Genomic DNA, 24,433 nt, shown 5'->3' on the forward strand with positions numbered 1-24,433 from the left:
CCTTCTTGATTGTGCAGGCTGCGGCGCTGCCATTCCTATCGCAGTGTCCTGAACGGAATCTCGCGCATGCCGATGGCAAAGGTATGTGCTTACTGTGCGGTTGATTGATGGTAGATGACACGGTCTATTGATGCATCGAATATATTATAGTTACTATATGAGTGGGAAGCATCTACGTTTTGAGACATCGTGGGCTTTTAACAGGCTCCCAGCGTCCATGGAAGCTTAGGCCCTTTAAGCCATTGCCAGCAAAGAGTGAGCAGGTGCGAGAAACAGTGACGCACATAGTGACTTGCGTACTCCGTTTGGAGGTACCGATGACGGGTCCACCGTCTCTCAGATTTTTGGCCCGTCCCAAACCGACCAGAATTTCAATTCAGAGATGAGTCGTCCGTGTCAAGCTCTGCGTCTGCTTTAATTGGTCTCATTCTGCTTCGTGGCAAAAGTAACGGCCCGTAGTAGGTAGAACTCGAGGAGAAGGGGAGAGGGTAGTCAAAAAAGAAATAAACGTTAGTACGACGGCGGGAAAATGAGAAGAAGCGAAGACCTGCGAATTGCCTGCCTGCACTAAGATCTCCGCATAGATTACTTAGCATGCCAAGAGCGCCCAGAGCGCGTGCCAGTGCCACATTAAAATTGGCAAAGTATAAAGCCCGCACTGATCAAAAGTATCAACCAATTAGACTTGTATTTAGACTACAATGTATAAAGAAAATTAAACTCGATGAAACACGACCCGAATGGGCACTGGATCTGATTTTCTCGTACTCTTTTTCTGATTACAGTTTATCTACATACTGTCGTACTAGTTTCGTTCGATTCTACAACTTTCATAGAAATTTATTTCAAGTTTTCCAGGCTCCTTTTCCATGTCCATCAAGACTGGTCTGCGACGTTCTCCGCCCTTGCGAAGCTCCAAGTCAAACTCTCTTCCATCTGGTTCGCTTACTGGCATATGTACGAAGCCATTAAGTTGTCTGAAAGTGCAAGGGCATCCGATAGTTTTCCTGTTGGTACAGTCAATTTGAGCCCCACAAACGAGCACCCTGCACAAGCGTCGCGCTGAATGCTATTATAGATATTGCTGACCGCTACTCACGGATTATCTCATTTATCTCGTCACGAAGGCAGACGGGTGAAGGCTCAATCATATTTGTCCTCCTTTGCGTCTTAGAACGAGCCGCAACATCTCACATTAATACTTGTGCTGCTTCTGCAGGGGCCAAGCTAGAATTAACCTGCCGCGTGGACGCGATAAGGTTAACGGGACTAAAAAAAAGGCTGTGGTAACACAACATTGTCTGATTGCTTGCGATGGTGCTGCAATGCTTTGAAGACGTACCGCTGATGAACACACGAAGTCTCGAACTTCCATTTTACCGTGCGAACCTTAGAGTGCGCGCGTGCGCGATGAACTGCAAGCCTGAGACCACACAACTGGAAATTGTCAATAAGTATGTGAAGAGATGGCATAAGAACCGGAAAAACAACGGCTGCAGGGTAGGGTGAGGCTGAAGGCAATATATATGCAGGGATATGGCTGTTCGTCGTACCCGTATGGGAATATATAGCTCCGTCATATGGCCGCTGTATTGAACATCTCATGAAAAAAAGCCTGAATGAGGCCGAATGTACCAACATGGCTTCGCCATCCCGAAAAGTAGGATATCAGAAGCAATCAGCTGCTTATCTAGGTGTATTCATGAGTGTGTGTAACCGCGTACGAATGGAACAGTAACCACGACACACACGGATCACTCTCTGGTGTTTTACAAGATGAAATGCACTTGGATAAAACGTGTGATAGATCAAGCTTGTTGTCAGTAATTAATACGCCTCAAATGAGCCGTGTAGTCGAGGAAGGCGAATAACAACTTACCGTGTGAGACATCTTCAGAGTAGTCCGATGACGGAAATAGAATCCGGAAACCTCGATGCTACAGACGAAAAGTCACCTACAGGAGGCCCTAATTCGAGTTAGGTCTAGGAATTTACGCAGTAATAGTAAAATTTTGCATATTCACCTATAATCTCTCGACGGCGGCGTGGCTCGGTAATGAAGGTACACCCAACTTGAGCCGCAGCGAGGACACAGGAGGACACATGCACTGGCAGTAGTTATGGTCCACGTCAGATGAGAGATATAAATCATGCAGTGAATATTAGGATACGAGTCCACGTCATCTATACTGTATAATTTCAGACTTTACCAATTCATTCTTGAAGATAAAGATACCAGATGATCAAACCGCATCGGTTTTACATTCATGCAGTAAAATTTGCTGGCAAAGTTGGCGGCGCATATTCATGGGGATTGGTTGGCAGTAGGGTGGCTCGGAAATGAAGGTTAACAGCCGCCACAGCGGGGAGGACACATGCTGTGGTCCACGTCAGATGGGAGATGCAATGGAATCATTATGGATCTCCACGTCTATCAGACGGAACACCGATTGGCAAATTAGGCAATACTATCTCACGATTTTCCTTCGTTATCAGATAAGCTCGAACCATATATTCACGCAGTTACAGCTTGTCAAGCAACCCGGAGCTACTTCCCTTCCGAGTCCTCCATCATGTCCGTTGCCAAAAAGGCCTCCCATCCGTCTTCGACCTCCATGCACACAACATTTCCTACAAGAACGGTCGTCGTTCTAGGCGGTTCCTATGGAGGTGTGTTCAACACGAGTGGCGTTGAAATTATTTTCTACTGACTCTCCTCCAATTACCATCCAGGCTCAAGAGCTGCTCAAGTTCTTGCGAAGGGTATGCCGCAGGGTTGGAGAGTTGTGTTGGTAGATAGAAATTCGTGCGTCGTCCCGGTTTCTAATTCGGTAGATGTATTTTCCGTTGACCTCCGATGTCCCTCAGACATATGAATCGTGAGAGCTTTGCTATTTTCGAGCTCGGAAGAAGATTCATTTTGTGTTTTAGACGTTTACAACTTTCCTAGATATGCTGTTCTAGCCGGTCACGAACATAAAGCATGTAAGTGTGCACTCGATCCGCATGCTCCACTCTATACAGATATTAACCCCTCTTTTATTAGTTATTCCATACAATAACTTCCCTACTAGTTCTCTGTCAGACATTCCTTCGTGTTCATCTCATGTTCGGGTGCAAGCAACTATCATCTCTATAGACGACCATCGCATCACTCTCTCTCCGAATCTGCCAGGATCACAACAATCATACGTGGACTTGGAGTTTGACTATGCCATTTATGCTCTCGGCTCTCACTTGCCCCAGCCCATAGACCTTTGGAGTCACCAAAAAGAAGGTATAATGAAGTCGAGTTTGGAACCACCAGAAATACCAACCTACGGAGGAACGAAGTCGGAGGGTATCTCATCCCTCCAAGAACGCCAGAAACGCGTGGAGGCTGCCAGGTTCGTGTTGGTGGTAGGTGGCGGTGCGCTTGGTATTCGTAAGTGACGTCATTATACCGCGGAAGACGCGTTTGATGATTATATGTAGAGTTTGCTTCCGATATCGCTGCCCTATACCCACAAAAGCACGTCACGCTTCTGCATTCCCGTCGTCGTTTATTGCCAAAGTTTGATGACGCGATGCATGAAGAGGGTGAGTCTTGCGTGTTGTCCATTAAGTGATTTCAGCTCAGCGATGATACAGCCCTTCAAGGTTTGCAGGAGCTGAACGTTAGGGTTATTCTTGGAGAGCGACTTGATTTCGAGTCTCTCCAACGCACATCTGCTACGCAAGGATCTTCCGAACCGCGTGTAGTACGGACTCTATCTGGGCAGGAGATATCTGCTGACCTACTGGTAGGTTTTTCCAGATTAACCAGGGACAGGAAGCTAAATAAGCACGTTATCAGCTCCTATGCACTGGTCAAACACCGAACACGGGGCTCCTTCGCGACATGGACCCTCGTGCTGTATCACCAGACACTGGACTGGCACATGTTCTACGGACTATGCAACTTTGCGTCCCACCACCCTCTTTTGAGCCTCACAAGTTGCGGGCAGATGATGTCCTGCATTGTTTGAAGAAGTTAACTCTTGATACAGAAGAAGAGATAGAACAGTCAGAATTGTCGCCATCGTCGCTATCTGTCGCACGTACCGACATACCTGCGACGTCACCCCACTCATCCACGGAAACCCTGGTCGAGCCCTACCTATGCCAAAAGACTTTATACCCGAATATCTTCGTCGTGGGCGATGCAGCAGATGCGTTCGATGCGATCAAAGCTGGGCATACATCATATTATCAAGCGGAGGTTGCCGCTCGGAATATCCTGCGCCTCATCCCTCGAGATGAGAAAGTTGGGATTGCGGCCGGGGACGACCTAGGTTCGGAGCTCGAGGAGTATGCGCCTGGGCCTCCGGCCATTAAAGTGACTCTTGGTATGACGAAGTCGGTATATGAGGTGAACGGGGTTGTGGGCACGAAAACTGATGGTGTGGAAGATTTGGGTGTTGCTGTTATGTGGGCGGCGCGTGGAATGCGCAATGTGACTGAGGAGGAAATGTTTGAATAACTTGATGTTTCGGTTTGTGGGCGGGAAAGCGCTTCGCGCATTCGTCCCATTCCGTATAGTACTTGTTCGTACCGACTGCATACAGTACTATCTTCGAAATATGTTTGCTATTGTTTTTCGATGAGTGGCAGTGGCAAGTTGAAAACAGCAGTTAGATACGAAGGCTCTTAGATTACCTGCCTCAGGTAGTAGTGCCACGGCTCGGCTACGGCCCGCTCTAGTTACTTTGCGGAGCCTGTAATAAAGAGGAGCGTGGGAATTACGTTGAGGTCGAGACCAGAAATGGCTGTGTTGTAGCGACAAAGTTCATTGTGGCTATTGTAATGCGTTGGTGACAGCCTGATACATCAAAGGTATTGCACTTGCACTGATTTTAGAACACAGGTCCGCTACAGTTGCCCTGTTTGATATATTACTATGACACGAACTTGTGGCGCATAATCACATCAGCACAGTCATGTAGGCCCGTATGTAACTTTACATACTGTTACCGACCGACTGAAATAACGTGAATTGAATAATGCGCAGGGATAATTTCAGCATAGTGCTTACGGCCGATGAAGAATGAAATGATGCGAGCCAGACGCTGGCACAGATGGCAACAGGGGAGCACATACAAACGAACTTTAAAATTTTCAAAAAGGCACTGCGGCACAATAGAACTTTGATAATTGGGGCGTTCTTGATAGACGCTGGTCAAAACTAATATTAGAATGCGCGGACGAGACGCTGGCCGTAATTTCGAAAGATGCGGGATGATCGGTTGTTCATACATAGTAGTTATTCCACTCAGACTGCACCGTACAGGTATCGGGTAAGGCCCGTCCTACTAGTAGAATGAGTCAGGTCCCCGCCTAGGCTTGGTCTATGATAGCCGCTACTACCGCGGTTTTCAATGTTCAAATTTCAAACCTCCTCCAATACTTATGTCAGTCTCTCCTAATAGTCAGACTATATAGAAGTAAGACAGTCGTTCCTGGCTGATTCCAACATGGTCAAGAACAACATAGACTGCGATGTCACGTATAACTGACCAGGCCATCTGAAAAGTCATTCAGCACAAATCTCATGCTAGGGGCAGTGAACTGACTGCGGTGACAAGGCACATCATACAGGCAACTCAAACGCTCGGCACCTGGGGTAGACCTTTCATCTGAAATAGATGATATCGTTCAGATGACTTTGGGAAAACAAATTCAATCCAATGCGCGCGCGGAAATTAAGATCGTATCACGATCCTGATGGCTGGTTTCCAGCGACTGAACGTGCGCGTGAATTGATTGCACTGACTGAGCCCCAACCCAGTGCAGCATCCTGCATCACTTGGCCACATTTCAACTAGTGCATTTATCTGCACTGCTACCCATAATGGGCATCCACAATATGAAAATCCACAATATATAAACTCGGACCTTCAACAGGAGTCAGACTCGTGTTCGAACGATATATTTCCCTCACCTGTACAAGACCTGTCAAGTAGTAACTTATAACTGTATCTTTTCCGAGTCCTGCATCATGTCCATTGCTACAAAGGCGTCTCATCTGTCTGCGACAGAATTTCCTACAAAGACGGTCGTCGTCCTTGGCGGTTCCTACGGAGGTGTGTTTTCAACACGAGCGGTGTTGAAATTGGTTTTCATTGACCCTCGTCCAATCACCGTCTAGGTTCAAGAGCTGCGCACCTTCTTGCAGAGGGCATACCGCAGGGTTGGAGAGTTGTTTTGGTTGATAGAAATTCGTACGTTGTCCTGGTTTCTGATTCAACGGATGTTCCGTTAACCTCTGATGTCTACAGGCATAGGAATCGTGAGAACCTTGCTACTTTCGAGCTCGGAATGAATATTCATTTTGCATTTCAGATTTTTACAACTTTTCTAGATATGCTGTTCTTGCTGGTCACGAACACAAAGCGTGTAAGTGTGCACTTGATCCACATGCATGACTCTGGACAGATACTAACGTCGTTGCCATCAGTTATCCCGTACAATATTAATAACATCACTTCTAGTTCCCTGTCAGATCTTCCTTCATGTACATCTCACGTTCGGGTGCAAGCAACTATCACCTCCATAGGCGACCATCGCATCACCCTCTCTCCGAATCTGCCAGGATCACAAGAATCAGATTTGGACTTGGAGTATGACTATGCCGTTTATGCTCTCGGCTCCCACTTGCCCCAGCCTATAGACCTTTGGAATCACCAAAAAGGTGTAAAGTCGAGTTTGCAACCATCAGCAATATCAACGTACGGAGGAACGAAGTCGGAGGGTGTCTCATCCCTGCAAGAACGACAGAAACGTGTCGAGGCTGCCAGATCTGTGTTGGTCGTAGGTGGCGGTGCGCTTGGCATTCGTAAGTGACGTCATTACATCACGGAAGACACGTTTCATAGTTATATATAGAGTTTGCATCCGACATCGCTGCTATATACCCACAAAAGCGCGTCACGCTTCTGCATTCCCGTCGTCGTTTATTGCCAAAGTTCGATGAAGCGGTGCATGAAGAGGGTGAGTCTTGCATGTCGTCTATTAAGTGATTTCAACTCAGCGATGATACAGCCCTTCAAGGTTTGCAGGAGCTTAACGTTCGGGTTATTCTTGGAGAGCGACTTGATTTTGAGTCTCTCCAACACAAATCCGCTACGCCAGCGTCTCCAGAACTACGTGTAGTACGGACTCTATCAGGGCAGGAAATATCTGCCGACCTACTGGTAGGTTTTTTCAGATTAACAAGGGACAACAAGCTAAATGAGAGCGTCATCAGCTCCTTTGTACAGGTCAAACACCGAACACAGGGCTCCTTCGCGACATGGACCCTCGTGCCGTATCCCCAGACACTGGACTGGCACGAGTTCTGCGGACTATGCAACTTTGCGTCCCACCACCTTCTGAGCCTCACAAGTATCAGGCAGATGATGTCCTACATTATCTGAAGAAGTTATCTCTTGATGCAGAAGAAGGGTCAGAGTCATCGTCGCCACCGTCGCCATCTAGCACCCATCCCGACATACTTTCGATGTCCTCATCCACGGAAACCCTGGTGGAGCCCTACCTATGCCAAAGACTTTGTACTCCAACATCTTTGTCGTGGGCGATGCAGCAGACGCGTTCGACGCGATCAAAGCTGGTCATACATCATATTATCAAGCGGAGGTTGCTGCCCGGAATATCCTACGCCTCATTTCTCGAAATGAGAAGGTTGGCATTACGGCTGGAGACGACCTAGATTCGGAGCTCGAGGAGTATGCACACGGGCCTCCGGCCATTAAAGTGACCCTTGGTATGACGAAGTCGGTGTATGAGTCGAACGGGGTTGTTGGCACGAAGAATGATGGTGTGGAAGATTTGGGTGTTGCTGTTATGTGGGCGGCGTGTGGGATGCGGGATGTGAGCGAGGAGGATATGTTTGCGTGATTTGGTGCTTTGATTTTCGAGCGGGAATGGTCCCATAATTATCTTTTCGTATCAGGAGAATTCTCCCATGTAAACTAGTTAGATTTCGCCGGGTGCGAAAATTAATAGTAGCTAGCTCTAGGAATGATAATCTAGTGCAAGCTAATGACAATTATTGGCAACCAATGCGGTGTCACAAAATTCTGTCGAACGAATGCGAGCTTTATGATTAGGTGCAGATAGTCTGTAGCAAGCTTCACATGTATTTTTATGATCTAATGTAAAGCATGAGAGACAAGTAGGCACCACCAATGTGACAGACACAAGCGAGGGTGAATACACTACAAAAATGTCTACTTCGATTGGCCCGCTCAGCATTCTAGAGCATTTTGAAATTGTAGTATATCCACAAGATGTCCATGTCAAGATCGTACAGATTTAGCTAATTCCATTAATGTGAGCCAAAAGCAATGGATCGAACCTCCGACACATCACGTGACTTACCGTCGGCATCCAAACAAGACAAACGACTCCACTAGGAGGGAGCATACCTTGTTTCACCCATCTTTTCCCTCGGAGTCTAAGCCTGAACGGAACTGCACGATACTGTTCTGGGTGCATCTATAGCTTGTTTCCCTATATTGTGGTCTGTCCCACCATGGCAACATGCATCGATGCATATTGATGTAATGGACTCGGAACAGGTCCGAGTGAACGAGGGACACTCAATCGATCCTCGGACGACAAAGTCGGCGGGGATGGTGTGGAAGAAGACCTCATGGATACTTTCCATCAGCCGCTCGACACAGGTCATTCTAGGAACGAATGCACATGCATAGCAAGGATATTTGCGACTTGATCTGTGACGGCCTTGAGAGTATCAAATTCAATTCAATGATTGTAGCTATGAATGCTTACCATTTTCGAACGAAGCGGTTCATCATTTCTTCGGCTTGCAGGCAGCTGTCTCAGTCAGAAACGACGGGAAAGTCCGTCTCGAACACGGAGCCGAGTGACATGGGAAAATGACACTGCAAGTGCCAAGTGCTATGTCTTATCGTGTCCGTAGTACGTACCAGATTCCATTCGCTCTTTGCATGATGATAGCTTGATCCCACTAGAATGTACCTCATATTGTCCTATTCATCATTGTTGTTGTCATACTATAGTTAATACAGTCTTCGACAGGGCTATTTTGGAGGAACAAGAACTCGGAAAATAAACGAGTGGATACTGGCGGTACGTCATGTGATGTGTAGGAGAAGTATTCGTGCGTCTGCGTCAACGTTCAACCACAAGTGCAATCCCAGCCCTACAACACCCTACAGCCAACTGTCACCTCTCCTGCATCCATTTATGACTCACACACAACTCCCACATCCGCGCTGCATTTGCATCGTGTTTGGCATGTCAAATACTTGCAACCTCGTGCTAACCAGCCGCGTTCAGTGTCTCGCATTTCCCGATGACAATGAGAAGATAACATTTTGAGATCTTACATGAGTCGCGTACAGGTGTTTTCTTTTCTTTTATGATAAAGCAATCTCACTGATTTGTGTTCATTATTTGCACATGCGAACCTTTGTTCGCACTCGCGCCTGTCACCTACTTGTGTATGCTGGAATCTCAGTGAGTGTTCTTTCACGATCTACATTCCATATTTTTAAAATGTCTAATTTAATGACATTTATAGGTATCATCCACGGGTAAAGCCCCGCATGGGCACAGGTGAGGGTACGGGCGCGCCGTGCCAAGCGAAAACCCGTACCCTTGGGTTTACCCATGCAGTTCTCTAAAACTGGGTAAGACAGCGTGGCTGGTTGACTTAAAAATTATCATTCCTCCACGACGTAGAGTAACCTCCACTAGGTTTGCAGACATTATTGTGTGACATGGTGTCATACTAGTCTGTTCACCAGTCCATTTATATGCGAGTTCCAACTTCACAATATATAAGCTTGGGCCCCCGAAACAGATCCTCACTCGATCTATTTTCTAGGGCCTGTCAAGTAGTAATTTTAAACTGCTTCTCTACATTCAATTCAGAGACCTTCTACTCGTGTTAATTCACAACTGAATTCTCAAACAGAGAGATTATCTACTCGTGAGTGGGCACTGAGTACTAAGTGGGCGCTCGTCAGGCGATCAATTTTGTCTGGAGACAAGAATTAACTAATGTTTTATCGTCAGGGGGTACTTTAAAGTGGGAACAACACACGCAAATAGAAGCGCACAATCCCGGCACTCTGACATACCGACGCAGCAAATCGTTCCTTGGCAAAAGCATACATGGCATTGTTCAACGTTCAACCCTACACAGAACTTTGATCGACTCGGCAATGAACTACATATACGTATCGCCGCAAGTCCCTGACTTCCATTGGTTCGCAATGATGCTTTTGTCTCGACATACGCAATATCATATATCATCAAGTCAAATTATTATTGGACCACATCGTTTATAAACATTTGCACTAATGGACTATTCCAGCTTCGACACCGTCCTTCCAGCATTCAACGTTTTCAACTCCAGAATATAGCTTGCTCACAGACCTGGCATTTGGTAGTGGATAATAGCACCCTGCGACGTCATGCATGTTACTGTTGACCGGTCCATCTATTTTATCGCCCGTCTCAGGCTGGATACATGCTTGGCTTCATGCACCTGTACTTTGAATTTCTTCCCATTCAACTGAAAAGTTCACAGATCTGTGATTTCACTACCGGGCCCGTGTGCTTGCAAATCGGTGTTTCTTCGACAATGCAAAGCATTCCCATGTGAAAGTGGTTGGCAGTTCGACGTTGATTTTTGCGATGTATATGGCTTTGAATACCAATCTCATCTGTTGACAGGTTCACTAGCACGTATGGCCCGCCGTAGGACCTTGGGCATACCAGAAAATAGCACGTCTGTCACGAAACACGATCGGAGTCTCGTTGGTGCCATCAAGAGAGAGTTCCACGAGATAGTCTTCGAGGCTAACATTCGATAAAGCGATCCAACCTAGCAGTGCGTTCCATCTTTGTATGACCTCTCAATATTAATATTCATCATCATCAACAAAGACCGCTCGTTTCGATGGCCCCTCGAATTCAAGCTTAGTGGACTACGAGCAAGACTAGACACGGTGAATGATCTTTAGATAAATTCAAACATCCGCATTGCTCAGCGGTATGAACATCTCTCCAAAAAAAATTGTACTGATTGGCTCTGAACTAGGTATCATACCATCATGATGCCAAAGCGAAGGCAGAAAAATGACTCACTGTCGCGACGTGCCACTCGGGCTGCCGGCTCAATCTTCAAGCGGGTAGATGCATACATCATGGGTTCCACCGAACTAAGGCGCGCAGGTGAGTCGTATGGTTGATTCCTGGCTGCATAGCGACCTGCTCATACTCACATATTTTCCACATATCATTGGAAGGCAGCACTCATAAAATTTGCAACTTTGACCCTCGCTGAGACATGCACTGACAGACACAGATGCTGTCAAAGCAGTAACAATGGTGATGAAGGATAGACGCATTTTCTGTGCGAGGGGGTTCTCGAATGTTATCTGACAATGAGGAAACACTGTAGGACGATAATCAGCTTTTATACCATGCATATGCTTGTTGGCACGGTTCTGATCGATTTGGCAGAATCGGTATTGCTGTGAGACGAACGTGCAGGAGCGTATTTAATTGATTACTACCGTTGTGGAATAACCTGCTGGCAACATCGACAACCCCCCAGTCACCGCTTCATCATTTGAACCCGCAATGGCCCTGCCAGCACAGCAACACAGCTGAAAAGTTGCTCGTCCACACTTCCGGTTTGTGCTCGGTCGATGTATCATGCCATTCTTCTCGGTCGTTGCTTCCTTATATGTAGTACCTACAATCGGCTTATACCATTAGTAGGCTTATGACCTTGCAATTGCTGGCAGGTCTGCTGGAAGAAACGAAATCACGGTCCCAGGCCTACATCAGCCTTCCCGAAAGGGAATAGGCGCGTGCACATCACGTGAATCCCTGTTGGCATCCAAACAGGCAAAACGACGCCACCAAGGAGGAGCACAAAACGTGCACTCTGTTCCGCCCACCTTCCTTCCTCGAAGTTTAACGGAACTGCACGATACTGTTATGGGTGCATTCATCGCTCGTTCCCCTCGATTAGTGTCTGCCCCACCATGGCAACACGCATCGATGCATATTGATGTACTGGAACAGGTACGAGTCAACAAGGGAAACTTGATCAATCTTCGGACGACGAAGTCGGCGGGGATGGTGTGGAAGAAGACTTGGTGGACACTTTCAGTCAGCCGCTCGACACAGGACGTTTCAGGAACGAATGCTCACACATCAAGGACATCTGTGACATCTGCGACAGCCTTGAGTATCAAATTCAATTCAATGATTGTAGTTATGAATGCTTATCATTCTCGAACGAAGCGGTTCATCATTTCTTCGGCTTGCAGACAGCTGTCTCGGTCAGGAACGACGGGAAAGTCCGTCTCGAACACGGAGCCGAACAACATGGGAAAATGACACTGCAAGCGCTATGTCTTGTCGCGTCCGTACCAGATCACACTCACTCTCTGCATGATGACATCTTAATCCTTTTGAAATTTACAATATATTGCATCACCATTGTTCAACAGAGACACTTTAGAGGGACGAGAATTCTGGAAATAAATGATCATTTTGTGTATACTGTGTCACGTCATGTGTAGGAGAAGTATCCGTGCGTCTGCGCCAACGCTCAACCACAAGTGCAATCCCAGCCCTACGACACCCTACAGCCAACTACCATCTCTCCTGCATCCTTTTATGACTCCCACATAGCTCGCTGCATTTGCATCGTGTTTGGCACGTCAAATACTTGCAACCTTGTGCTAACCACGCACACCAGCAGTCTTCAGTGTCTTGCACTTCTGGACGACAATGAGAAGATAACGTTTTGAGATCTTACATGGATCGCGTACAGGTGTGTTGTCCGTCTCTTTTCTTTTATGATCAAGTAATATCACTGATTTGTATCCATTTGCACATGTGAACGCTTATTCGCACTCGCGTCTGTCACCTGCTTGTGCATGTTGGAATCTCAGTGAGTTTTCTTTCACGATCTGCATCTTATATTTTTAAAATGTCTAATTTAATCACATTCGTAGGTATTATCCGCGGGTAAGGGTACGAGTGCGCCATGCCCAGCAAAAGTCCGTACCTATTGGAGCGGGTACGCGTGCGGGTATCACACGCGGTGCCCGTGGGTTTACCGTGCAATTCTCTAAACCTGGGTAAGACAGCGTGGCTGGTTGACTTAAAAATCATCATTCCTCCACGAGGTAAAGTGACCTCCGCCACCAGGTTTACGGAAATTATTTTGTATGACATGCTAGTCTGTTCACGAGTTCACTGATGTGCAAGTCCCGACTTCGCAATATATAAGCTTGGGCCTCCAAAGGCATCCTCACCCAAGTTATTTTCCTCGCGTATACAGGGCCTGTCAAGTAGTAATTTAGAGCTGCTTCCCTTCTGAGTCCTGCATCATGTCCGTTGCCACAAAAGCATCCTATCTCTCTTCGACCACATGTCCCACAAGGACGGTCGTCGTCTTGGGTGGTTCCTACGGAGGTGGGTTCAATATGAGTGGCGTTGAAATCGATCTTCCCTGACCCTCCCTCAATCACCGTCTAGGCTCAAGAGCTGCTCAAGTTCTTGCAGAGGGTCTGCCGCAGGGTTGGAGAGTTGTTTTGGTAGATAGAAACTCGTGCGTTGCCCCGGTTTCGGATCCAATGGATGTGTTCCGTTAACCTCTGATGTCCCTTAGGCATAGGAATCGTGAGAGCTAATGCTACTTTCGAACTGTGAAGAAGATTCATTCTTTATTTTAGATTTTTACAACTTTTCTAGATATGCTGTTCTTCCAGGTCACGAACATAAAGCATGTAAGTGTGCACTCGATCATCATGCTCCACTCTGGACAGACACTGACTTTGCCCCTATTAGTTATTCCATACAAGAACTTCCCTTCTTGTTCTCTGTCAGATATTTCTTCGTGTTCGTCTCATGTTCGGGTGCAAGCAACCATCATCTCCATAAACAGCCATCGCATCACCCTCTCTCCGAATCTGCCAGGATCACAACAATCACACTTGGACTTAGACTTTGACTATGCCATTTATGCTCTCGGCTCCCACTTGCCCCAGCCTATAGACCTTTGGAATCACCAAAAAGGTGTAAAGTCGAGTTTGGAACTACCAACAATATCAATGTATGGAGGAACGAAGTCGGAGGGTATCTCATCCCTCCGAGAACGCCAGAAAAGTATCGAGGCTGCCAAATCTGTGTTGATTGTAGGTGGCGGCGCGCTTGGTATTCGTAAGTGACGTCATTATACCACGAAAGACGCGTTTGATGTTTACATATATATAGAATTCGCATCCGACATCGCTGCGGTATACCCACAAAAGCAGGTCACGCTTCTGCATTCCCGCCGTCGTTTATTGCCAAAGTTTGACGACGCGATGCATGAAGAAAGTGAGTCTTGCGTGTCGTCTATTAAGTTATTTCAACTCAGCGATGATACAGCCCTTCAAGGTTTGCAGGAGCTGAACGTTCAGGTTATTCTTGGGGAACGACTCGATTTCGAGTCTCTCCAACACAAATCCGCTATGCCAGGGTCTTCAGAACCACGCGTAGTACGGACTCTATTTGGGCGTGAAATATCTGCCGACCTGCTGGCAAGTTTTTCTAGATTAACGAGGAACAGGGTGCTAAATGAGCACGCTATAGCTCCTATGCACTGGTCAAACACCGAACACGGGGCTCCTTCGCAACATGGACCCTCGTACTGTATCCCCAGACACTGGACTGGCACATGTTCTGCGGACCATGCAACTTTGCGTCCCGCCACCTTCCATCGAGCCTCTCGAATTTCAGACGGATGATATACTACAATGGTTGATGAATTTGACTTTTGATACAGAAGAAGGGATAGAACTGCCAGAATTATTGGCATCATCGCTATCTATCGCACATGCCGACATACCTTCAGGGTCACCTGTCTCATCCACGGGTACCCTGATTGAGCCCTACTCAAGCCAAAAGACTTTATACCCAAATATCTTCGTCGTAGGCGATGCAGCAGATGCGTTCGACGCGATCAAGGCTGGACATACATCATATTATCAAGCGGAGGTTGCCGCCCGGAATATCCTACGCCTCATTTCTCGAGATGAGAAAGTTAGGATTACGGATGGGGGTAACCTAGATTCGGAGCTCGAGGAGTACGCACCCGGGCCCCCGGCCATTAAAGTGACCCTTGGTATGACGAAGTCGGTGTATGAGGTGGACGGGGTTGTGGACACGAAGAATGATGGTGTGGAAGATTTGGGTGTTGCTGTTATGTGGGCGGCGTGTGGGATGCGGGATGTGAGCGAGGAGGAAATGTTTGCGTAGTTTAGTATTTTTATTTATGGGCGGAAGTGCTTTGCGCGTTCGTCCCGTTCTGTATAGTATTCTTCGTACCAACTGCGTGTAGTATTATCTTCGAAATATGTATACTATTTTCCTTCGATGCACGAGTGGCAAGTTGAAATACAGCAGCTGAGATATGAGACTAAGGTTTCGAATTTCACTGCCTGGCCCCTAGATTACCACCCTGCCATAATCCTCAGCTTGACAGGAGTCTGACCCCCACACAAGCAGATGCCTACTAGAGCAACGGTGTACGTAGCACGCGACATCAAGTCATGCCAAATAGATTGCCATGCCATGATATGACGGTCAAGTTGTCGCTCTACAACCGCGTGAGTTCTCTCACCGACGTTGTTTCAAACCAAACACCCGTCTTCCCACCTCCCCTTACTGTCATGTCATACATTCCTGTCAGGCTATAAAAGTTGTCATTTTCATCCGAGTACGCGATCTCATTGATACCATGATTAGTAGGCCACTCGCTTAGCCTTAGCGATGACAACACCTGAGCTCCATGGTGCTGCCTTGATGCTCCACTTCCAACCGGCAGGCCTGGATTTTACTTAGTTGCCAGTCTCCGTCAAATAAAGAGTCAACGGCGTTCCGATCAAGACGAATTGTCTAGTGACAGTGGGAAAGCCTCATCTAATGATCTAGTAGCCAGCTGTGCTGCTCGTGAAAAAATTGCAATAGACCTCGACAACATGAGCGAGAGTAGGACTGATATGTGGTTGACTGTGAGATGATGTGTGGGCTGGGACGGTAGGTGCACCCATTGCTTCCAGTCCCCGAGATGAAGAGGATCTGTTAGTGATGATAGCAGTGTAGACTCTTCGCACTTGTGTGACACTGCCAGACCGAGCTAGGGATGGTGCATTCTGCGACGGTGCTGGCACTGAGAACAAGTTGAGTTCGCGCACCCGACGTAGCAGCTGTCCGAGTCGTTTCGGCCTTCCACTGCTCTCCTGAAGCACGCGAGTTCGACAGGCTCCTGCTCTGGTGCTGGAATATATCATTCCTGACGTCCTCATGGTTATTCCACACCTGGTAGTCGAATGTCTGGGGTGTACTGGAGCACCATGATGGATTTGATGTCGGTTGCTCCCGAAGCTGTGCTGCGCCTTTGTTGACGTTTCTGACCAATCAAACGTCGGTGAATGGAATTTGGCCTATCGATCTTGTAACGCATGAAACCAGATCAACATTCAAGGTGTCTTAATTCTCCCTGGTCATAGCTATCTTATTTATCCTCAAAAATTGATGGCTACACGTCAGTCAAAGATTACTTTGTCGTCTTCCCTCTCCGAATTCTACGCAAAGCACGGCAACGTTCACGGGTGCAAGTTCTTCAGACGACAGCGAAAGAGCCACAAACTCCAGAGTTATCACTAAACAAGGGCAGCTTAAATTTCACGCATTTCAAGTCCACTCTCGCTGCAATTTCCTCCCAGAACTCATTCATCGAGTTTGCCTTTTCTGTCTTGAAACACAACAACAAATTCTACAGTTTTCGACGTATCACCTTCTTTCTGGTCGATGTTCACTGGGCTTGACGCGGCCATGACGCGGTATCTGAAAACCAACATCACCATGAGAGGCAATACAGGAGGCACACTACTAATTCATACGCCCCCGAGCTGTATGACAGCGGAGGATAAGCACTGCAACTCTAGGGCCTGTCCACAGATGAGCATTCAAATATTCGCCTGGAGTGATATCACACGATATTTGAACATGACCCACACCCTAGGATGTGCGATTGTGCTGCATCGCTTGACCCAGACGAACTACTACAGACAATTATTGCGTCAGTGAGGGGAGGATCCGATGGATTTTGGCCATTCGCTTTGCTAGCGAGAATTCTCGCTTCCATTATAATGTAGTAATGGTACTAACTGTTCTCTGTATTGAATTCTAGTGCCGAGGATATAGGTACTTTCAGGAAAGTCGGCAAGTCTTACTAGCAGACACTGCTTAGGCGGGCCGCCCGCCACTACAATGGCACCCGTCACAATCCCTACCACCGACTTCATCACTGCACCCAATACTGTCTACGATATCATCGCTCAGGTTATCGACCGGTATCTGTTACATGAATTTGGTTTCATAACCTCAGCGTGTTCAACCAAGATGTTCGCAACCTTACATGGACTATACTTGAGTACAAACCCAGAGGCTCAGTTATCGTTGTGAACCTGACGGAGCACGAAGATGATATGGCTTCTGTCTGGGTGTCTTCTGGCTGGCTATCTGCCCTGTTTGTAGCCCATGCTTAGCCCCCAGCAGGCGCACAAGGAGAGCAATATCACCCATATCAATAATCTGTCTGGTTCTGCAAGTTGGCTGACCAGTGAGCTCGGGGTTGCTTCTATTCCTGGTCTCTACTCGCGAGTTCATTATAAACCCCACAGATGGCGTCACCCCGCGCTCTGACGTTGAGAGAGGCAAGCTTCAAATTCGTGGATCGATAGTGTTCGTAAGCTACTACAACAATGCCGAGGCTGCGTTCTCTAGCTTTGTTGAGGGCGGCTGGTACTTATCACTCGATGATGTTGACATCATCGAAAATGGCGTCATGCGCCTTAGCGGTCGCATCAGGACACCATCATCATTCATGGCGTCTCTATGACATTCATGTGCTCGAAACCAACGTCCAGAACATTGAAAGGATCATGCACTCATTCCTCGCTGTTGCACCCTACCGCGCTCCTGGCCAGGAGTTCACCCATCGTTATCTACTCGCCAAACTCTCGACCTCGACGGAGCAGATGCCTTCAAAAGCTTTTCGCCACGCACCGAGCCTTGCGGGATATCTGTGTGAAGATGATCACCCTGCCACCTTAGTCCGTGAATCCCGTCGCTGTGAACCAGACGGAACAAACATGCGCATCTTATCAGTCTCTTCAAACAATGCCAGCTTGCAAAGCACATCGCGTGCGCTGAAGAGCTTTTCAGTAAGACACGAAGTGCTACTCTCATCGCCTCATCCGCCTAGACGGAAAAGCGCTTGCGACAATATACGTTGGCACCTTTGACCTCGCGAACAGCGGGGTGTTGGTGAGCTACAGCTTCTTCGAACTCAGCAGAACTTCTATTGACGTTCATAGGTGATGAAATTTGTCCTAGCTGTAAACTGACCTTCACTGACACATACAATTTCCAGGCTCAGGCGAGAGGCACACTTCGATCTATTCGAGATCTCCACCTTGCAAATCGTCAAGTACCCCTTTGTCTCGAACCTAGCAAACTATGTCAACGCCCTGCCTTCAAAGGATAGCCAGACTGAGGAGTATGACCGGAAAAAATATACTCATCTTTTTCGTGGACCGTGGTGTTGGAGCTTCTTCACTTCCATGGACGAGATGATTTCAGTCGTGACCAATCGAACCATGACGACGCCATCCTCTTTAAATACCGTCCACGGGCAAGATAATGAAACGGTGCCACGGGAAGACGTACTAGGGGTGGAGACGGGGACATCGTGACGGAGGCGACTTGAAGTTCCAACCATGTTTAGGCAGGCACGGTACCTTCAAATTCCTGAAGCTGGTCATCCTTACTTCATCCTCCCATCCCGTTTTGATATCAATCATGAACGCCTCGTGAGTATGTGTTCTATTACTGATGATGGATGAGTTCATGCAAGCTCTCTGCGAGGAAAGGCTGTCCATCAAGATTATTCGACATTACATAATACAAAGTTCGTCGTCATCATGTATCATGAATCATGATAACAATCGACTGGCTCCAGAACTTCAAATTTCAATGCATGTCATATTCAAATTGATACTACGTCACAGCGTTCCTTCACACCCTCTTGCGCACAACATCTGAGCGAGCACATCAACACTTGGACAATTTTGACTCGAAAGGCAGCAGGGAAAGACAGGCTCACCTAGGAACCACACTGGAAGCTATCCCCATCAGCAGTCACGACACAGCAGTTTTTGCAGGAACATGCTGTGTATGATATAATGGTGCCTCGAGGTCCACAGAAAAACCCAAAATCGTCGTCGTTGTTCCAACCTTTGATGCCCGTTGAGCACCCTACTGAATCTGTGGATTACCGTAAGTACGCGGTCTAATGTCTGCACGTAGGCCACAAGAGTGCTCACCAGTGTTGCTGCAGGGCAGGTTCATGGGTGTTATCACCAGGTCTTCAGATGCAATAGCTACGCCAGCCATCGCTGCGGCAGAAATGACAATAGTGGTGAGTGAAGTGAATTTCATGGTGGAATATCGATGGTGCTTTCTGAACCGAGGCGAATAGATTAGGTTTTATACACAATTAGTGTATGGTGCAGCCAAACACTTTCATCGCCGTACGTTCAGGAACCAAACAGATGCCAGCTCATGCTCCATGGCATAATTTTCTTCTAGCTTTAAAGTGCAGTGACACACAAATTGATGACGACCACTAATACCCGATCACATTCAGACGCACTCCGCGAGTCCTTTTGGTACGGGTATATGGTACGGCTCGGTGAACTTCAGTCAATAAGGTTGACTTTTCACAATTTTCACATTTGCAGTGATGTGGCAGACGCATCCACGGACCATATGCATCTGACACCCCATAATCAAGAAAATTGTGGGGTCATCGTCAAACGTTGCTACGAGTAGGACTTGATAGGATATGCTTGTGAAACGATCTGATCGGCTTGAGCAGTGTCTGAATGACCTTTTGATCTCGCCGACTACTTAGTATACTGCTCGTCAAGAAATAACTGGACGGAATCAACTGCAAACGAATGGGGTTACAGTCATGGATGATGTGTTACAGTGGACATCCCACACCGGAAACACACCTGGGAGTGTTCTTCTACTGTAGTTAGTTGTGCAGTAGTAAAGACGGCAAGCTGTTAGCTGCAGATCGATGATAATAGGCTTCAGTAGCCGATGTCGGAGATATTGTCGTAAATGTGTCGTGACGCATGATCATGATTGTACTGGAGACAAGTAGCATCACACTCGCATTGTGGAAACGATGACGAACGTTGAACAACATTGTTACATACCCAGCAGTCCAATATATCATTTTATTTTTTCTCATTCGCTCGTTCCCCACGGCAATATACACTCGTTCACGAAAAAATGAGGATCCCCAGACCCCAGTGTTATGGTCTTGAATGGCTTAATACTACCGCCAACCACAGTACCGTCATCGCTGACGCGTGGGTTGGTCGGGCAGTGCAGTAACTTGATCTAACCGCAGCCTTTCCAGCTACCTTCAAAACGATAGGCCAGAATCCATTTTTGTTCATTCACCGCTTTTGTTTAGTTGTGGAGCTGTGTGGCGTTCAGTGAACGTTCACACGAGAAAGAGTCGATTGGTTTGAATTGTCTTAAGGTTCGAACAGGATAACTGTCCTAACTAAATGTTATTCAAGGGGGGGGGGGGGATGAAAATCAACTACCCTACAAGTAAATACGCGATGGCTTATATACTGAAGGGTAAGAAAGTCAGGGACTAAAGGAGAATGAAACTAAATGAGTAACTAGAGAGAATGATAAAGTCTAATATTCGGTTGCTACCGTCGACGTATCGTCGACGGCTTTTGACGAGCGTTACATACGCCCTCCAGGTCCTCTAAGCGAGAGGACCTGTCTTCAGGTGATGCGAGTTCCTTAGGTTCGCGGGGAGGGTCCCAAGGAGGCGAACGCAGCTATGAGAAGCATGAGGATGAGCACATTGACTAACAATGAGCAAACAGGAAGGATTCTACCGAGAACATCTTCGGTAGTGACTCCAGGCATATGGCCAGCCTGCTCGAGGTCGAGCTGCTCAGCAGCTGCGATTATGTCCTCGACGTCACGTCCGGGGTCGACTGCAGGAGGCGTGGGGATAGGAGTAGGTGTGAGGATAACAGATGCGTTGCTGGATACCTCAGCAATCAGCTGAGCAGCCGGGGTAAGTGCAGAACGGTTGCTTGGGACGGAGCTGGCGCGCGATGCGCGGCGATGAGGAGGGGACTGTGCGCGGCGTACTCGGCGTGGTGGTTCTTCAGGTGGTGTGTGAGCACGAGGACCACGCCGGTGATCCAGCGATAGGTTACGGGTACGAGGGTAGTACCTTTCGTAGGAGCGTTGGGCGCGCTCGGCGCGCACCAGCGCGTCAAAGGCGTGGGACTCCTTCCTAGTAGCCAATTCCTTGGCCTGTGCCTCAGCACGGAAGAAGCGCGTGAACGCGCCAAGGGCGTCAGAGTCGTGCTCACGCTGTTGAGGAGGGCGGACACGCCCTCCTCTCCCTCTATGGTAACGTCCGGGACGTCCTCGACCAGGCCGAGTTGGCCTGGGAGCATCAGCATAGTTGCTGGGCTCGATCCCGTCGAGTGGCGCGTCAACGAGCATGTCGTTAGTGCGTGCTGGGAGAACGGTGGAGGACATTGGGGAGTCTGGGCGAGGAGTATGGCTTTGGGGGCCCTGCAAGCCCGTTAAATAGGCATCTTGCAGCCCGCTTAAGCGAGAGACGGATGCAAAATCGTCGACCATTCGGTCGACGATACCAAAAACAGACTGCCGGGCCGCAGAAAATTGATCTATGGTGCTGACGGGGATAGTGGTTGATGGCGTGCTAATTTTCTTTGGCAGGTGTGCGATCCCGGGGACGCCGAGAGCCTCAAGGTATTGAGACAAGGCCTCCAGACGGGAGACTTGGTGGTAAGGGAACCAGACTTTGTCTCCGGTGGAGTATTCGACCTCGAAGAGAGCGTCCGGTCCAGCTCCATGGTGGTCAGTGACCTTGGTCACTGACCATTCCTCCAGGTGTCCAATATCGGACACCTGGTCAAGCTGTCGTCCAGGGAATCGCCTATCGTCGTTTGGCACGTGGAGACGCAGTAGGTGCGCGTGAAAGGAGGGGTGGAGGCCACGTTGCTTCAACTGAGCAGGGAGGTCCAGTAGGAACGCGTTGTTCTTGTAGTCTTCCAGTATTCTGTAAGGACCAATGTATTTTGGCGCCAGCTTGCGCGCACGGCCCTTGGGCAACGATAAGTTTTCAGTAGATAGGTACACTAGATCTCCCTTAACGAAGGGAGACTCAGTACGACGACGGTTAGCGTTAGTGGTGCTCTTCACGCGAGCTGCTATAATGGAGTCATGCGCGTCCATAATCGCGTCTTTCATCTTCTGCGCGAAGACTCTTACTCCAGGGAATTCAGAGTTAGTGTTCCAAATTAGGGGAGGAGGTAGTCTACCGTAGTTTAGAACAAACGGAGGGTACTTCGTGGTTTCGGAGCATGCTGAATTAATCGCGAATTCAATTGCGGGGAGCTTGATAGCCCAGTCCCGTTGATTCGGCGAAACGACCTGCCGCAGCATTTGCGTTATGGTGCGGTTCGCACGTTCGGTGGCACCGTCAGATTGAGGGTGAAACGATGTCGACATACGTAGCTCAACACCCGTAAGTTGGTGAAAGCGCTGCCAGAAAGTGCTGGTGAATAGCGTGTCCCGGTCACTAACGATGTTGGAGGGCATACCGTGATGCTTGTACACCAGATTGAACATGACTTCGGCGATATCTTTCGCGCGGTAGGTTTGCTTCGTTGGAGCTAGATGTACCATAGACGTTAGATGGTCAATAGCTACAAGTATCATGTCAAACACGCCTTGTAGGGTTTTGGACTCAGGGAGCGGTCCAACAAAGTCAATTCCAACAGTCTGCCAAGGACGCGTTGGGACTTCGAGAGTTTCTAGCAGACCGTACGGTTGGTGATTCGACGGTTTGGACACCTGACATGTTGGACATGACTCACAGAAGGCTTGAACGTCCGCGGTTATCCCCTTCCACCATACATTTTCGCGGAGGTATAGTAAAGTTTTGGATGGGCCTAGGTGCGCCAGTATGGAGTGAGCATGAGATATAACTAATTCTCTTACTCGCCGTTGCGCAATCTTAATGTCCGGTATGCACAAGATACGTTTTCCCTTGTCTCTAAGGAAAATCCGGCCGTTACTGACTTCAAAGTTCTTATACGCGGATGGGCTGCTTAAAATCTTCGCAAAGAAGGGGTCCTCCCCGTATTTATTGGTGATCCGTTCGTGAATGTCCGTATTAGGGTCGCCAATAGCTATGACTTCCGTCAGAAGAGGAGGGGACATGGGCAATAGCGTTGGTGCAACGTTGGCGTCAACTTCGGTTTGTGGGTCCTTGTTTGTCTGGGTCCCATTGCTTATGTCAGGTGAGGTGATGTCACTTGATTCCGGTTGCTGAGTTCTGACATCATTGCTTAGGTCAGCTTGTTGTAGGTCCTTGTTTGTCACACGGTGCGCTGTGTTTTGTTTGTCTAAGTCTTTCTTGGGTGCTGTCACCTTTCCGCCCTCCAGTGATTCTGGAGGGGGTTTACTCACTCGCAGGATCACTTTCTTTATTTTGGTGACTGGTGCTTCCCTCACTTCCGTGATATCCCGGTCTACCGGGTGAGGAATTTCCAAGGTGGAGGTGTGTTGCCTCGAGTTGGCTACCAGGTACGTTAGTTCAGGTTTCGCGTCCTTTTTGCCTTGCGTAGTGGCAACTTCGCTGACACCTTTGATCGTTAGTTCAGGTTTCGCGCCCTTCCTGCCTGGTTCGATGGCGACTTCGCTGACCTGGCTGGACGGTAGTTCAGGTTTCGCGCCCTTTGTGTCTTGGGCAGTGTTGGTCTTGCTGACTACCTTGAACGTTAGTTCAGGTTTCGCGCCCTTTGTGCCTTGCGCAGTGGCAACCTTGCTAACCTCCCTGAACGTTAGTTCAGGTTTCGCGCCCTTTGTGCCTTGGGCATTGCTAACCTTTCTGACCGGTAGTTCAGGTTTCGCGCCCTTTTTGCCTTGGGGCTTGGCCATCTTCATTGGGGCCACTTCGTCCATGCCTATCTGCTTGGGCAATCGCGCTGCAATGCGAGTAGATCGTCGTTCTTCCGTCGCTCCAAGGAAGAGTGGTGTACCAGTGTAGACCGGGGCGGTGACAAAGTTCAGTAGGAGTGTGCGTGGTACGTCCTCTTCCTCGACACTCACATACTCACTAGCGGCTCTAACGGTTCCCTTAGGTTCATTGCTATACATTCTGGACAGTGCGTCTGCTAAGGTATTGTCTTTCCCT

General features: G+C 48.1%; 5 protein-coding genes across 5 annotated transcripts; all 5 read left to right on the top strand.

Annotated features, from left to right (window-relative positions):
• Positions 1 to 2,573: 2,573 nt before the first annotated feature.
• Positions 2,574 to 4,501, top strand: F5891DRAFT_958144 (uncharacterized protein; the record flags this gene model as incomplete). The annotated part of the gene is made up of 9 exons (XM_041375542.1): positions 2,574 to 2,670; positions 2,734 to 2,806; positions 2,869 to 2,879; positions 2,932 to 2,985; positions 3,047 to 3,424; positions 3,475 to 3,579; positions 3,631 to 3,782; positions 3,836 to 3,991; positions 4,133 to 4,501. The coding sequence occupies 9 exons, from the start codon at positions 2,574 to 2,576 to the stop codon at positions 4,499 to 4,501; spliced, it is 1,395 nt and encodes a 464-aa protein (XP_041222320.1).
• A 1,422-nt stretch (positions 4,502 to 5,923) lies between these two features.
• Positions 5,924 to 8,202, top strand: F5891DRAFT_1052000 (uncharacterized protein). The gene is made up of 8 exons (XM_041362516.1): positions 5,924 to 6,101; positions 6,167 to 6,239; positions 6,380 to 6,414; positions 6,476 to 6,853; positions 6,904 to 7,008; positions 7,060 to 7,211; positions 7,265 to 7,540; positions 7,564 to 8,202. Exons 1-8 carry the CDS (start codon positions 6,017 to 6,019, stop codon positions 7,912 to 7,914), a joined length of 1,455 nt encoding a protein of 484 aa, XP_041222321.1. The 5' UTR covers positions 5,924 to 6,016; the 3' UTR covers positions 7,915 to 8,202.
• Positions 8,203 to 13,427: 5,225 nt separating this feature from the next.
• Positions 13,428 to 15,339, top strand: F5891DRAFT_958167 (uncharacterized protein; the record flags this gene model as incomplete). Its single annotated transcript, XM_041375545.1, has 9 exons — positions 13,428 to 13,512; positions 13,576 to 13,648; positions 13,709 to 13,719; positions 13,773 to 13,826; positions 13,888 to 14,259; positions 14,314 to 14,418; positions 14,470 to 14,651; positions 14,674 to 14,840; positions 14,982 to 15,339. The coding sequence occupies 9 exons, from the start codon at positions 13,428 to 13,430 to the stop codon at positions 15,337 to 15,339; spliced, it is 1,407 nt and encodes a 468-aa protein (XP_041222322.1).
• Positions 15,340 to 17,355: 2,016 nt separating this feature from the next.
• F5891DRAFT_1280437 (uncharacterized protein) lies at positions 17,356 to 17,986 on the top strand (the record flags this gene model as incomplete). The annotated part of the gene is made up of 3 exons (XM_041370413.1): positions 17,356 to 17,427; positions 17,623 to 17,707; positions 17,769 to 17,986. 3 exons carry the CDS (start codon positions 17,356 to 17,358, stop codon positions 17,984 to 17,986), a joined length of 375 nt encoding a protein of 124 aa, XP_041222323.1.
• A 43-nt stretch (positions 17,987 to 18,029) lies between these two features.
• F5891DRAFT_1245729 (uncharacterized protein) lies at positions 18,030 to 19,180 on the top strand (the record flags this gene model as incomplete). The annotated part of the gene is made up of 3 exons (XM_041369801.1): positions 18,030 to 18,291; positions 18,353 to 18,464; positions 18,521 to 19,180. 3 exons carry the CDS (start codon positions 18,030 to 18,032, stop codon positions 18,840 to 18,842), a joined length of 696 nt encoding a protein of 231 aa, XP_041222324.1. The 3' UTR covers positions 18,843 to 19,180.
• Between the last annotated feature and the right edge of the window lie 5,253 nt (positions 19,181 to 24,433).

The sequence above is a fragment of the Suillus fuscotomentosus genome (genome assembly GCF_016647785.1).
Source record: "Suillus fuscotomentosus strain FC203 chromosome Unknown F5891scaffold_52, whole genome shotgun sequence".
NCBI classification, from domain to species: Eukaryota; Fungi; Basidiomycota; class Agaricomycetes; order Boletales; family Suillaceae; genus Suillus; species Suillus fuscotomentosus.

Excerpts from the sequence above, each read along its gene's own strand:
- F5891DRAFT_1052000 (XM_041362516.1), top strand. The coding sequence starts at position 6,017 with ATGTCCATTGCTACAAAGGCGTCTCATCTGTCTGCGACAGAATTTCCT. Across the intron at positions 6,415-6,475 it reads TGGTCACGAACACAAAGCGT|TTATCCCGTACAATATTAAT; the intron begins GTAAGTGTGCAC and ends CGTTGCCATCAG. Across the intron at positions 7,212-7,264 it reads AAATATCTGCCGACCTACTG|CTCCTTTGTACAGGTCAAAC; the intron begins GTAGGTTTTTTC and ends GAGCGTCATCAG.